Here is a 14,038-nt window from a genome sequence, read left to right on the forward strand (position 1 = left end):
TTTTTCTCTTTTATGATTCATGTTTTTGGTGTCATATCTAAAAACCTTTTACATAGCCCAAGTCCCCAAATTTTGACATACATTTTACTCTAAGAATCTTACAGTTTTACATTTAATAGTTAAATCTATGATCCATTTTGAGTTCATTTTTTATAAGGTGTAAGTTTCACTTATTTTTTAGATTTTATTTTTGCTTATGGATATCTGGTTGCTCCAGCACCATTTGCTGAGAAGCTATCCCTCCTTCATTGAATTGCTTTTGAACTTTTGTCAAAAGTCAGTTGGCCACACTTATGTGAGGCTATTTCTGGGTTCTCTATTCTGTTCCATTTATCTATTTATCTGTCTGTCTGCCAACACCATACTGTCTTGATTAATGTAGTTGTATAAGTCTTAAAATCAGGTACAGTGATTCTTCTTACTTTATTGTTTTAAAGAAAAGTGGGCTATTCTAGTCCCTTTTCCTTTCTGTTTGCATGAATGTGGTATGCCTCTTCATTTGTTCAGATTTTCTTTGATTCCTTTCATCAGCATTGTGAGGTGTTCAGCATACGAGACCTCGCCATGTTTTGTTAGATTTACATCTTGTATTTTATTTTTCTCAGTGGTTATAAATGATACTACATTTTAATGTTGGTCTTCCTTTTTACATCACTAGTATAAAGAAATACCATTTTTTTAATGTTTATCTTTTATACTGTCACCTTGTGGAACTCACTAATTTGTTCTAGGAGATTTTTATATATATATATGTGTGTGTGTGTGTGTGTATATATATATGTATGTGTGTGTATATATATATATATTCCTTGGGATTTTCCATGTAGATCATTATGTCATCTGAAACTAGAGACAATTTTCTTTCTTTCCCATCTGTATGCCGTTTACTTCCTTTGCCTTATTGCACTGACTGGGGTTTTTAGCACTATGTTGAATAGAAGTGGTGAGAACCAACATCATGTACTTTATCCAGATCATAGAAGGAATGCGTTCTGTCTTTCATGATTAAGTATGATGTTAGCTACAGGCATTTTGTAGATGTTCTTAATCAAGTTGGAGAAGTTCCCCCTCAATTCCTAGTTTTCTGATAATTTTTATCATGAATGGGTATTGAATTTTGTCAAATGATTTTTCTGTATCAATTGACTTTCCTCTTTAACCAGTTCATCTGGTGGTTACATTGATGTTCAAGTATTTAACCAGCCTTTCATCCCTATAATTGTTTATTCTATAAAATTCTAATTATATATTGCTGAATTTTATTTGCTAATATTTTGTTAGATTGTTTTATATCTACATCCATGAGGGATATTGGCCTGTAGTTTCCTCTTTTGTACTATCTTAGTTTTCTCTTTTGTACTATCTTTGTCTAGTGTTGGTATCAGGGTAATACTGACTTTATAAAGTGACTTGGGAAATGTTGCTTCCTCTTCTATTTTCTGGAAGAGATTGGTTAAAACTGGTGCTAATTCTTTAAACATTTGCTAGAATTTGTCAGTGAAACCATCTGGGCATGGAGGTTACTTCTTCAGGAATTTTTAAATTATAAAGTCAATTTCTTTAGAAATTATAGGATTTTTCAATTTACCCTTTATGTTGGATAGGTTGTGGTAGTTGTGTTTCAAAGAATAGTTCATTTGATCTAAGTTGTCAAATTTATGTGTGTAGAGTTGTTTCTAATATTCCTTCATTAACCTTTTGATGCCTGCACAGTATGTAGTAAAATTTCATTTTGTTTCTAAATTTGTTAGTGTCTTTTCACTCCTATTTTTCAGGCTTGCAGTGATTTGCCAACTTTATGGATATTTTCAAAGAACCAGCTTTTGGTTTCATTGATTTTCTCTATTTTTTTTTTTTGTTTTCTTTTTATTGAATTCTTCTCTTTGTTATTTCCTTTCTACTGTTAGCTTTGAGTCTATTTTGCATTTCTTTTTCTAGTTTGTTAACATGGCAATTAAATTATTGATTTGAGACTTTTTCTTTTTTCTTATATAGGTATTTAGTACTATTAATTAGCTTTCAGCACTGCTTTAGCTGCATCCCGTAGATTTTGGCATATGTTCATTCAGATGAGTGTGTGTGTGTGTGTGTGTGTGTGTGTGTGTGTGTATATATATGTATGTATTTTTTTTCCTTGAGACTTCCCCTTTGACCTATGGCTTATTTAGAAATGCTTGGAAATTTTCCTGTTATCTAACTCACTAGTTTTAGTTTGACTCTGTTTTGGTCTGAGAGTACATGATGTGTATGATTTCAATTGTTTTAAATTTGTTGAGTTTTGTTTTATGGCCAAGGTCTCTTAATACATACTCTTGGGTACCTGAAAAGAATGTATTCTGCCATTGTTGCATGGAGTATTTTATAAATGCCAATTAGATCATGTTGTTTGATGATGTCTTAGCTTATTTTATGTCTAGTTGTCCTACTGATTGTTCAAGAGAGATGTTGACATCTCCAACTGTAATTGAGAATTTGTTTATTTCTCCTTAAATTCTCTTTCTCTTTTTTTTTTTTTTTTTTTTTTTTGAGACGGAATCTCTGTCTGTCACCCAGGCTGGAATGCAGTGGCGTGATCTCAGCTCACTGCAACCTCTGCCTCCTGGGTTCGAGCAATTCTCTGCCTCAGCCTCTCGAGTAGCTGGGATTACAGGCGCCCTCCACCATGCCCAGCTAATTTTTGTATTTTTAGTAGAGGCGGAGTTTCACCATTTTGGCCAGGCTGGTCTTGAACTCCTAACCTTGTGATCCACCTGCCTTGGCCTCCCAAAGTGCTGGGATTACAGGCGTGAGCCACCGCGCCTAGCTCTTTCTCCTTAAATTCTATCAGTTTTGGCTTCGTGTGATTGAAATTTCTATTGTTTTATGCATACACATTTAGGACTTCTATGTCTTCCTTTTACATTGACTCTTTAATCAGTTTGTAATGTCTCTATCCCTGGTAAATATTTTTTGCTCTGATATCTACTTTTTCTGTTACCACTACAGCCACTCCTACTTTCTTTAAAGTTTGCACGATGTATAATTTCTATTCTATTAATTTCAACCTACATATATTGCTATATTTGAAGTGAGTTTCTTTAGACAGCATATATTTGGATCATATTTGTTAAATTGTTTAGTACAGCCTCTTTTAATTGGTATATTTAGAATATCTACACTTAATGCAATTATTGATATGTTATTGGTAAGTCTGCTGTTTAACTTATTTTTTGTTTTCTGTTTGTTCCTTCTGTTTTTATTTGTTTTTTTTCCTATGTTGCTGTGGTTTATGTGAGCAATTTTTAGAATTCCATTTTGATTTATATATAGTGTGTCTTGTTGCGTACAATTTTTTGTAGTTTATCTAGATATATATCATTTTTACATAATATTACAGCCTACTGATGTCAACATTTTAACAAGTTTAGTGTAGAAACCTTACCTCTCTTTAAGTCCCTTTATCCTTCCCCATTTGTAACATAAATGTCATAAATATTTCCTCTATATATATCAGACAATTTATAATCTTTAGTTCCACCAGAAAACATGTAGAAAATTCAAGAGAAGAAGGAAAGTATATTGCATTTACCCACATTTTTATCCTTTCTGTTATTTGTCTTTGTGATGTTCCAACATTCCTTCTTTTACTATTTTCTTTTTTTGTTTCAAGAATTTCTTTTTGCTATTCTTTAGGTTGATTATAAAGTCTTTCAACTTTCCTTTATCTAAAAATATTATAATTTTTTTTTCACTTCTGAAGTATAATTTTGCTAGATGTTGAATTCTGGGTTGACGGTTCTTGAGCACTTGACAAATGTTTTCCCACTTTTTTCTGGCTTCCGTGGTTTCTGAAGAAATGACACTATTATTCTAATTTCTTCCCCTCCCCCAAAAAAATCAGATATCAGTTTTCTCATGCTGCTTTCAAGAATTTTCCTTTGTCTTTTGTTCTTGGAAGTTAATTGTGATGTGTGTTGGCATCTGTTTCTTTGAGTTTGCCCTGTTTGAGATTTTCACACTTCAATCTATAGATTTATATCTTTTGCCAAACTTGGGACATTTTCTGCTATTATTTCTTCTAATATTTGTTCAGTCTCATACCCTTTTTCTTCCTTCTGGGACCCTGATGACATGAATGAATGTTAAATCTTCCATTTTAGTTCCACAGTTCCAAAGGCTCTGTTTTTTGTTTTTTTTTTTTTAAGTCTGGTTTCTTTTCATTGTTCAGATTGGATAATTTCTGTGGCTCTGTCTTCTATGTCAGGAATTCTTTACTCTGTGCACTTCAGTCTGCAGTTCAGCTCATCCATTGGATTTTAAATTTTGATTATTGTATTTTTCAGGTCTGTAATTTTTCAGGTCTGTAATTTTTATCTGTTCTTTCTTATACTTTCTTTTATTCTGAGACTTTCTATAATTTGTTTCAGGTGTGTCCATAATTACTTATTGAAGCATTTTTATAATGACTGCTTTAAAATTCTTGTCAGATAATTTTAACAGCTCTGTCATCTTGAAGTTAGTATCTGTTGATTGTCTTTCTCATTCAAGTTGACATTTTTTAAAGTTTGATATTGTGAATTTTTTTTTTTTTCATATCCTAGACATTTGGGTATTATGTTGTGATACTCTGAACCCTATTGAAATCTCTTCGGACTTTACAGCATTGGGGCAGTGCAGGTGGAATTCCAGGTTTCCTACTCATCCTCCATGACAGCCTGGCATTTGGCACCAAGGTGGCACCTGGCACCTTGTTACTGTTGAGTAGATATGAATGTTCAGATTCCTTGTCCGGCCTCCACTGACAATGCAAGTGGGAGCTCATTACCACTCAGTGGAGATGAACATCTCCACTCCCTATTCAAGTTTCTCTGGCACTATGTCAGTGGGGCCTTGGGTGTGCCTCCTCACAGCCTAATAAAGATCAAAGTCGCAGCTCCCCACATGGTCTTTGCTGGCCTGGGTGGAGCTGGGGCCACAGATTTTTTTTTTTTTTAAATGGTCTTTGGCTACAATAGGGTGGTATTGTCCAAAAGTTTTCTGTTTTGCTAGGTTGCCTTTTTTTTTTTTTTTTTTTTTTTTTTCCTGGAAAGGACAGGCTTTTGTGTGGGGGGCACTTTAAAAAAGTTTTTGGATGCCGGCTTCTCTGGTTTCTAGTCTGGGATAAATAAGGCAGAAAGAAACCCCAAGGGACACCACCCGCCCCACACTGTTTTCCTTTGAGTTGCAAGGTTCCTGAGATCACCCTCTTCTTTCCACCTTTCACAGTCTATGTGTTTATTTTATATGTATTGTCAGTGTTTTTACCACTCAGTAGGAATAAAAACAAGTATGTTCATTTTATCTTTTCTGGAACTGCATGGCTAGCCTGTTTTAATATTCTTATTTTCTTCTCAAGTGTGTTAAGTACCAGAGGTTCTGTTTATGAAGCACTGATAGTGAACTGATGGCAAGTGGTTTTAAATTAGACTCTACTTTCCTTTTGGCAAATGGGTGCTTTCTTGAATCCCTCATGTGACATGTGGAAGCTGTGGAGGAGAGGCTCACTCTCTGTTCCCATCAGCCCTGGCCAGAGTGAGAGATTGGTGAAGCCACTCCTTTTGCCACCGTTTCTCTGTCTTAGAAGGAGGGGGTTGGACTCCTGCTCTTGTAACTCTGGGGCATCTCTTTCTGCATGTGTTGGGGTTTTATGAGTTTAGAAACCTGCTCTTACTGAGTGCTGTTCTCCGCACTGCACACGTGTTTAATCACGTAATCCTTGCTGCCATGCCATCACTCAGGGGCCATAAAACCCCCATTACAGGTGTGGGAACCCCAACACTGGCTGCTGAGATGACTTACCTGCCATCTCACCACCAGCAGGGCAGAGCCATGATTATTAAATGTCAGATTCCCAAACCCGACCCTACCCTGCAGCAGATCAGGCTGGAGGGAGAGTACAGGTGCTTTTCTTCAGTAAGTGGAGAATTTGATGATATTCCTTTATTTCCATGATGGCTGCAGCGGAGGGCGTTGAGAACAGCCTCAGAAAAACTCAGAAACCGCTCATCTTTTTCTACCAACGTTGTCTACACCACCCCGGGCACTCGTGTCAACAGGTACATCAGCCGCCTCTTAGAAGCCCGCCAGACAGAGCTGGAGATGGCAGACCTGAACTTCTTTACCCTGAAGTACAAACATGTCGAACGGGAGCAAAAGGTAAGCAACTCTGGTTTTCGGCTCCACTGGTGCTACTTGCGAAGGCGCTGCGTGGCTGGAGGAAGCCTTCAGCCCTGATGGATTGACTTCTCTCTTACACAGTACCACCAGCTTCAGGACGAGTATTTCACCAGCGCTGTTGTCCTCACCCTCATCCTGGCTGCCTTATTTGGCCTTGTCTACCTTCTAATATTCCCACAGTGAGTATTTCTGTCAACAAGGTGAGGAACTCAACAAGAAGTCCTGGTTTCTGGGGTTCGTGATTGTATTTCTGTTATGTGCTCAAGCTTCGTCTCCCACGGTTACTGTCCCAATGTGCCCAACATTTCGGGGAAGACATTAGCCAGCCATCATTTCCTCATTTTCTCGTGTCAGTAGTGTAACAAGCCTTGATGGCATATGGCATAGGACTGGCCACTTTCCATTTTAAATTCTGAGTTTACTTAATTTTAAGATACCACATAGTTTCATGTTTTTTCATCTATGCAACATACACCATTGCTGTAATAATAGCTTTTGGCTGGGTGTAGTGGCTCATGCCTGTAACCCCAGCACTTTGGGAGGCTGAAGCAGGAGGATTATTTGAGGCCAGTAGTTCAAGACCAGCCTGAGCAATATAGCAACACTCTATCTCTACAAAAAAAAAAAAAAAAAAAAAAAAAAAAAAAAAATTAGCCGGACATGGTAGCACTTGCTTGTAGTCCCAGCTACTCAGGAAGCAGAGGCAGGAGGATGCCTTGAACTCAGGAGTCTAAGGCTGCAGTGAGCTATGATCTCACCACTACACTCCAGCCTGGATGACATAGTGAGACCTTGTCTCTAAAAATAATAATAATAATAACAATAACTTTTGAGAAGAAACTGCACTGAATGAGCTCATTGGCTTCTAGATCTATGTTATTTTCAAAAACTTAAAATCAGGAAAAGTGGCCTCTTAAAAGGAAGAAAAACAATAATTTAAATAACATTTAAACATCATATAAGTCAATGTGAGTTTGGCAGCTTTTATTTGTTTTCTATGTTTTTGCAAGAAAGACACCACTAGGTCTGTACTTGCCACTTTACTTTCAGGCGTACTCATTTCTTAATAAAAGCTACCTATGGGAATACTACCTCCTCTGAGTTTGAAAGCGCATGGAGGCCACCCCACACCTGCGGAGGAGGAGGGAGCTCAGTCCTGGGTGCTCTGCATCCTGCCCAGCCCACAGACACTGAACTCAGCAGCCTGCCTCATGGGCCTATTTGGGATTTAAGCGTTTTCTAAAAACGTCCTTCCCAGACAAAGCCCAGCTAGAGAATAGCTCTGCAAAGTCGGGGAAACTCCTGTCTTTCCATCATGAGGAAAAAGGCTTCCAGAAAAGTTCTGTGATTCTCAGCCTAAGCTAGATCTCTGCGGTGGGGGTAGGAGAAGTGGGAGGTCAACTCAGGAGGGGCCCCCTTCTCACTCAGGAACCCCAGATGCCCTTTCCTAAAAAAGAGAACCAGCCATGTCAGTCCCCAGAGACCCGAGTGGCAGGCCCTCTCCTAAAAAAGAGAACCAGCTGTGTCAGTCCCCAAAGACCTGAGTGGCAGGCATCCAGGTTAACGATGCTGCTTCCTCCTGAGGGCACAGGGGATGTGGAGGGAGGGGCCAATTCTCAGCCATCTCTTGGGTCCACCTCTCCTGATCCCCACGTATCAGTGACCCTCATGTTTTCTGTCCCCCAGGAGTGTGGCCGTCCTGCTCCTGCTAGTATTCTGCATCTGCTTCCTGGTGGCCTGTGTCCTGTACCTGCACATCACCCGGGTCCAGGTATGTGAGTGGCCCGTGTCCTCTACCTGCATATCACCTGGTCGGGTATGTGGGTGTCCTGTGTCCTGTACCTGCACTTCACCTGGTTCAGGTATGTGGGTGGCCTGTGTCCTGTACCTGCATATCACTTGGTTCAGGTATGTGTGTGGCCTGTGTCCTGTACCTACATATCACTTGATCAGGTATGTGGGTGTCCTGTGTCCTGTACCTGCATATCACCTGGTTCAGGTATGTGGGTGGCCTCTGCCTGCCCACTGGGTGGGATGGGGTGGAATGGGGTGGGATGGCGGAGGCAGTTCTGTTCCCTTATCTACCTCGACAGGAAGAAAGAGTCTGCTCACATAGCAGATGCTCATGAAGACCCAGTTCTGCACTGGGCACATGCACTCCTCTGGGAGTATGCCCGGCGGGCACAATAGACTGGTGATTGGTACTGATTAAACAAATGAGCACAAGATACCGATCCTGTTCTGGAATGGAGAGTCTAGCAGCAGGACAGAAGAGGGATGTTTATTCTGCGTTTATGTCACAGACTTTGGAGAGGGGTGACATTTTCCAGGAACATTGTGCTATCTGGGCCCTGATGCCTCATCTGCTTTGTCCTGTGGGCTTTTGCAGGAAAGACCTGAGCTTTGTGGCCTTGTACTATCTGTGGCTCACTTGGGAGGACTCTGTAGTTCCTAAGCCTTCATTCCTTCGTCACATTTCCCACCTTCATTTCTAAACGGCTCGTTTCCCTCAGCCGACCCCGGGGTATCACTTCTGGGAGACCCAGTGTTATTTTTGCATAATTATTGAAAACAGCAACTTTTTTAAAAGATTAAATATAGTTTCATTTATTTAACTTTGTCATTATTCGTAGGTACTATCTTGAGTTTTTAAATTTAAAAAATGCTAACTATTAAAACTTCATTCCTGTTTCCTCGACTTTTATAGATTAAGTGACATTTGGTTTGGCAAATTTTAAAATTTACCACTTCAGGTAAGATTGCTGTTTTTCATGTAATTTCAAGTGAATGCAGGACAGATGGATGACAGTTTTTAAAGCCTATTCCTTTGTCCTCAATGGTGGGAACCAGTGTGCCTACCCGATGGTGTACAAATAGTGTAAGATATGCAGAAAATGTGAAAAGCCACTGGGCAAGAAGAGCGACCACAAAGCAGAAGCCAAGGAATGCATCGGCCTGGAAAGCTCTGGTCAGAGGTCCCAGCCCAGGAATACTGGTTCTTGTGAGTGGATGTACACTGCTTTCTGTGACTCCACGAGAGCCTCGCAAGCCAGGTGGTGAGACGGGTCAGCCCCTTTCCCCCATGTGAGGAAAGCAGGCTCAGGCAGGCTAAGGGATGTGCTCATGAAAACAGGAAGCAAAATCTGCACCCAATCTGTCCATAAAAATAATATTCAAATTTAGAAACCCCTTGGTTCTAAAAAACACATGATCTGTGGAAGTGGGGCACTGAGACATCATCTCCCTTTTGTTAATAAGGGAGCTGCCCTCATGGCTGGGAACTTTGGCCAGAATACTTCCAGGTGCCAACATTAAAAGAGGCTAGCCTGCAGTTATCCCATGAAGCTTCTTCTGTATTCCAGTGTTTTGTTCTCTTGGTGGACTCTGCCCTGGATGCCACTAGCTCCTTTCCTTCTGAATATTCACTCTCCCTTCTCACCCTCTTCTGTGAGTGAGCATAGAGCGTTTTTTTCCTAAGTATGCGGTTTGGAAGTGCCAGGCTCGAAAAGCAGTGGGGGTCCAGCTTTCCTGGGAGCGCCATCAGTGGTGCTTACAGCTGATGTGGAGGAAGCAGAGCGGAGACTGAGCACCCAGACTTGTCAGCTAGGACAGGAGAGGGGATTCAGCTCACAGCCAGTGTGTACTGGGTCAGGGTTTGATTGAATCACAAGTGTTTAGGCTCCTGTTCACAGGGTCTGCACTGGGCTCTGAGCATCCTTGCTGACCCTAGGCCGGGGAAGAGGCCTGTGCGAATGGCTGTGGGGATGGAGGTGAGGGAGGTTTGCAGAAGGCCAGCAGTGGGTAGGTCAGGGCCACCCAGCAGAAGGCCATTGTGGCCTGAGTGGATGTGGCGGGTCATGCAGACAGAGTTAGTTCCAGAACACATCCCCAAGAAGGCTGAGTAGAAATGTTTCCCTCCCTGACATTGACAGTGTCCAGAGCCAGGGTGCCCAGGGCAGTGTGGCAGCTCCATGGCCCCTTGGGATCTTCACCCCTGTCTGGCTTCCCCATCCCCATCCGTCGGGGATGTGCCAACTCCAGGCTTGGGCTCCAGTTCTCTGGGCCCAGGGTTGCCCTCTGTGAAATGGCGGTGATGATGGCCCCCACCTCACTGGCTTGACATGAGGAGTCAGTGAGCTCATTTGTACAGTCTGTGGAGCAGGGCCTGGCAAGCATACGCTCAGTTCTGAAGTCAGATGAGACAGAGAAGGCTGAGTGGGGGTGGGGCAGTGGGTGGAGTTCATCCTGGGAATCAGGGTGGGGAGGTGCCTAATCCTGTCCGTCTTAACAGTGAGGAGGGCATGCAGAGTCCGTCTTTGTCATCTGTGGAGGGCGGCAGAGTTGACCCAAGGGTTCTGCTGAGAGTTGAAAGGGAATATCTGGGGCAGGATGTGGACTTTTTCTGTCCGGGTTGCAGGCTGAGGTTTGGATGGCTGGGCTGGAGAATATCAGGAGCGGGCAGAGGAGAGGAGGAAGCCTGGGAGGTGCGCACTGGCTGGACCCCGGGTGCTGCAGGTGGGGCAGGCTGAGGTCAAGGCGTCAGGCACATTCAGAGGCCCTTGGCAGGACCCTGGGGACGTGGGCACGATGTGGTCCACAAGGTGGCTGGGTGTGCCTCGGATAAGCTGCTTGCACTCCTCCCACCCTGGCCTGGTGCTCACGGACCTGCATTTAAGCCCTGTTTTCCGGACCTGCATTTAAGCCCCGTTTTCCTTATCCTCCTTCTCGTCTTCCTAGAGCTCTAAGGGAGGCGGATGGGACAGGCTCAGGAGCGTGTTGCGTGCACCCAGGCTGGCTAGGGTAGAGGCCACATCCCATCACAGGTCCCCAAGCCAAGGTGTGGAAGGTGGGAGGTGATGGAAGGAAGATTTCCTCCAGTTATGATACTCGAGTTAAACTAGATGGCTTTGAAGAAAAGAGAGAACCTTGGCAGAGATCCTTAAGTTGGGGGGAAGGGAGCCTCGCCGCACAGAGGGGAGTGTAGCACCACCAGAGACAGCCCAAGGGCTTCATTCCAGCCCCTGTGAGTGCAGACGGTCAGGAAATGGTGCCTGCTTTTTCTCCCTCTCATCCTCAGGTGACATCATCTCCCGAAGTGCCACCATGGCCACTTTGTCCATGAGCCCATTGGGATGACAGGAGTGGCTGAGGAAATAGAGTGACTGGTGTCCACAGTAGGGGTCGTCCTATCCACTGGATTTGAATTCTCCCCTGCTGAGGTCACCCTTTTGTGAACGTTTACATGGAACAAAGTATCTTAACATTTTTCACCCACTCGGAGTAGTTTAGCTACATACTTTTTCCCCAGACCCCCTTGTCACTAATTTTCCAACCATGTCTTTCCCAACTCCCAGACCATCCAACCAAACCGTTGTCCACAGCTCATGAATCAGTGTATGACTGTACATCTCGCCATTTCTCCTTGGAAGCAAAGTGCCCACCCAGGACAACTGCCCAAAGTTCTGCCCACTGGGAGGATTTCCCTTCACCATTGTCCCTCAGGGCTGTGTCACATGGGCTGAAGTGTTGCAGCTACCACAAGGCCTGAGCTTCTCTTACTCTGTCACCTAATCAGAGGGAGCTCCCCATGAGGCCATAGGTGCAGGCTGGGAGAGAGAAGGCAGGGTAGCAGGACTGCGGACTATGGTCATTGGGGCCACTTTGTCATGTCACTTACTTGTGCCTTAAGGGTCTGCTCGGAGCTGATCATATATATTAGCACTTTCATTGGATGATGGAGGGCTGCTGTTCACACCTAACTTTATGGCTTGGTGGGTCAGGTAACACCCAGTTCATGATGGGCAGCTCAGGTCATACGGTAACTTGGTGGCCCACAGGTAAGGGTTCAGGCTCTACTTAGGCCCAGCAGCAAGCCAAGAGCATTTCTCAAAAGGAGAATAGTTACCTGCAAAAGATGGCAGGATCTTGCTCCAAAATCTTGTTCCCAGGCCTGTGGTATGGCTCCTGCATGGGGTCCTGCCAGTGGCTCTGGTGGCCTCCCTTAGAACATCAAGCTCACGCCAGGAGGAAGTGGGGGAAGCAGATGATGGGAGGCTGCAGTGAGGATCAAGGACTTGCCCCCGCATCTTGCCCAGAGGCCAAGATGGGACTGGGAGGGAAGTGCAGTGAGCCATGGTTAGTAAAGTGTTTGAGCCTCACACCGCTGCAGAGCAGCAGTTCTTCTGAGATCAGCAGAGACCACTGGGTTGGTGAAATACCCAGTGGCCTCTTGGGACTTAGGAAACCTAGAACTGGATCCCAGATCCATAACCCACCAGCTGGGTGAGTTGGGACACACTGCCCTGTCGTTTTCCGTAGAAGAAGTGATACTGGACTGGGTGGCAGTTGTGCCACCTTTTTCTCAACTGTAGAGCAGAGATAGTAATGATCTGACCTCATGTAGGGGTTAAAGGAATAACTGTGTAGCCCGCCAAGGGCACCCCAGCTAGTCGGGGACTCTAGCAGGGTGAGTTGTTTTCTGTAAGGCCCCTGTGGGTATTAATTTTAGTTTATATTTATACTTTCAGAAGTGTTAAGTGTAAAAAGGACTTCTTACTTTTATCCATGAAATCACTTTTTGATGATTTCAAAATGTCTTTATAATAAATAGATTTAAAATAAAATTTCTAATAACTTAAGAACTTTATAAAGCCTATGTGAGCAAAATAATAAAATTTATTTAGAGCATATCAAAGAAGACACAAATGAATGGAAATTTGTACCATTTCTGAAATGGAAGAATTCAATATAATGAAAATACCAAGTTAATCTATCCAGTTAACTTCAGTGCCAATCAAAGTTACAATGTGGGTGGAAGGAAGGGAAGTATTATTCTTTGTAATTTTAAAGACTTTGTAATTTAAAGACTTATTTTAACTTTGGCAAGCTTTTCACCTGGGAGAATAAACAAATGAAAACAGCCAAGAGACCTGTGAGGAGGGTGAATAACGGGTGTGGACCTAGCAGCTTGCAGGTCATCTGCACATTCCACTGTAGGAGGTATTAACTGTGCACGTGACTCACCTTGGTAATCAGAGGGTATTTTCTAATTAACATTTCTTATTCAGTGTTTTCCAGGGTGCCTGACGATTCAGATTCGCACTGTCCTGTGTATTTTCATAGTGGTCTTAATCTACTCAGTAGCCCAAGGATGTGTGGTGAGCATCTCCAGCTTGCAGCATGCACTGGCGTGGGAGAGGGCATGGCGTGGAGGACCAGCCCAGAGGCCAGGACCCAGGGCTGCAGAGACAGGGAGTTCAGCAGAGACCTCTGGAACAGGCGTGGGGCCCCGAGAAGCGAGGGAACAAGAGACTTTACTTAGCAGAGGAAAATGCAAACTCTCCCTGGTGAAAGGAGCCTGGCTTCTTCATACAGTGCAGAGGACAGAAGCAGGGGTGGAAAAACAGGACAGAGATGGGGCAGGAGGAACAGGATGGAGCTGGGCAGCAGTAACAGGATGAAGCTGGGCCAGGAGGAACAGGATGGAACTGGAGGTTGGAGTGAAAGGATTGAAATGGGCAGGAGTAACAGGATAGAGTTTGTAGTGGGAGTAACAGGATAGAAGTGGGGCAGGAGTAACAGGATAGAAGAAGGCAGAAGTAACAGGATGGAGCTGGAGGCAGGAGGAACAGTACAGAGCTGGGGGCAGGAAGAATAGGATATAGCTGGGGGCATGATTAACAGGACAGAGCTGGGGGCAGGAGGAACAGGATAGAGCTGGGGGCAGGAGGAACAGGACAGAGCTGGTGGCAGGAGGAACAGGATGGAGCTGGGACAGGAGTAACAGGTTGGAACTGGGGGCAGGAGTAGCGGGTTGGAGGCGCTGGGCTGGGGAGCAGGCAGG

The 14,038-nt window shown here is 43.6% G+C and overlaps 1 protein-coding gene across 1 annotated transcript in view; it reads left to right on the top strand.

Annotated features, from left to right (window-relative positions):
- ADCY1 (adenylate cyclase 1) overlaps positions 1–14,038 on the top strand; it is a 143,328-nt gene that overhangs the window by 96,322 nt on the left and 32,968 nt on the right. The window contains exons 9-12 of the mRNA XM_003896011.5: positions 5,980–6,174; positions 6,277–6,374; positions 7,882–7,966; positions 13,263–13,352. Of these exons, the coding sequence (XP_003896060.4) occupies positions 5,980–6,174; positions 6,277–6,374; positions 7,882–7,966; positions 13,263–13,352 (468 nt within the window). The remainder of the gene's footprint in view (positions 1–5,979; positions 6,175–6,276; positions 6,375–7,881; positions 7,967–13,262; positions 13,353–14,038) is intronic.

The sequence above is a fragment of the Papio anubis genome, chromosome 4, assembly GCF_008728515.1.
Source record: "Papio anubis isolate 15944 chromosome 4, Panubis1.0, whole genome shotgun sequence".
NCBI classification, from domain to species: Eukaryota; Metazoa; Chordata; class Mammalia; order Primates; family Cercopithecidae; genus Papio; species Papio anubis.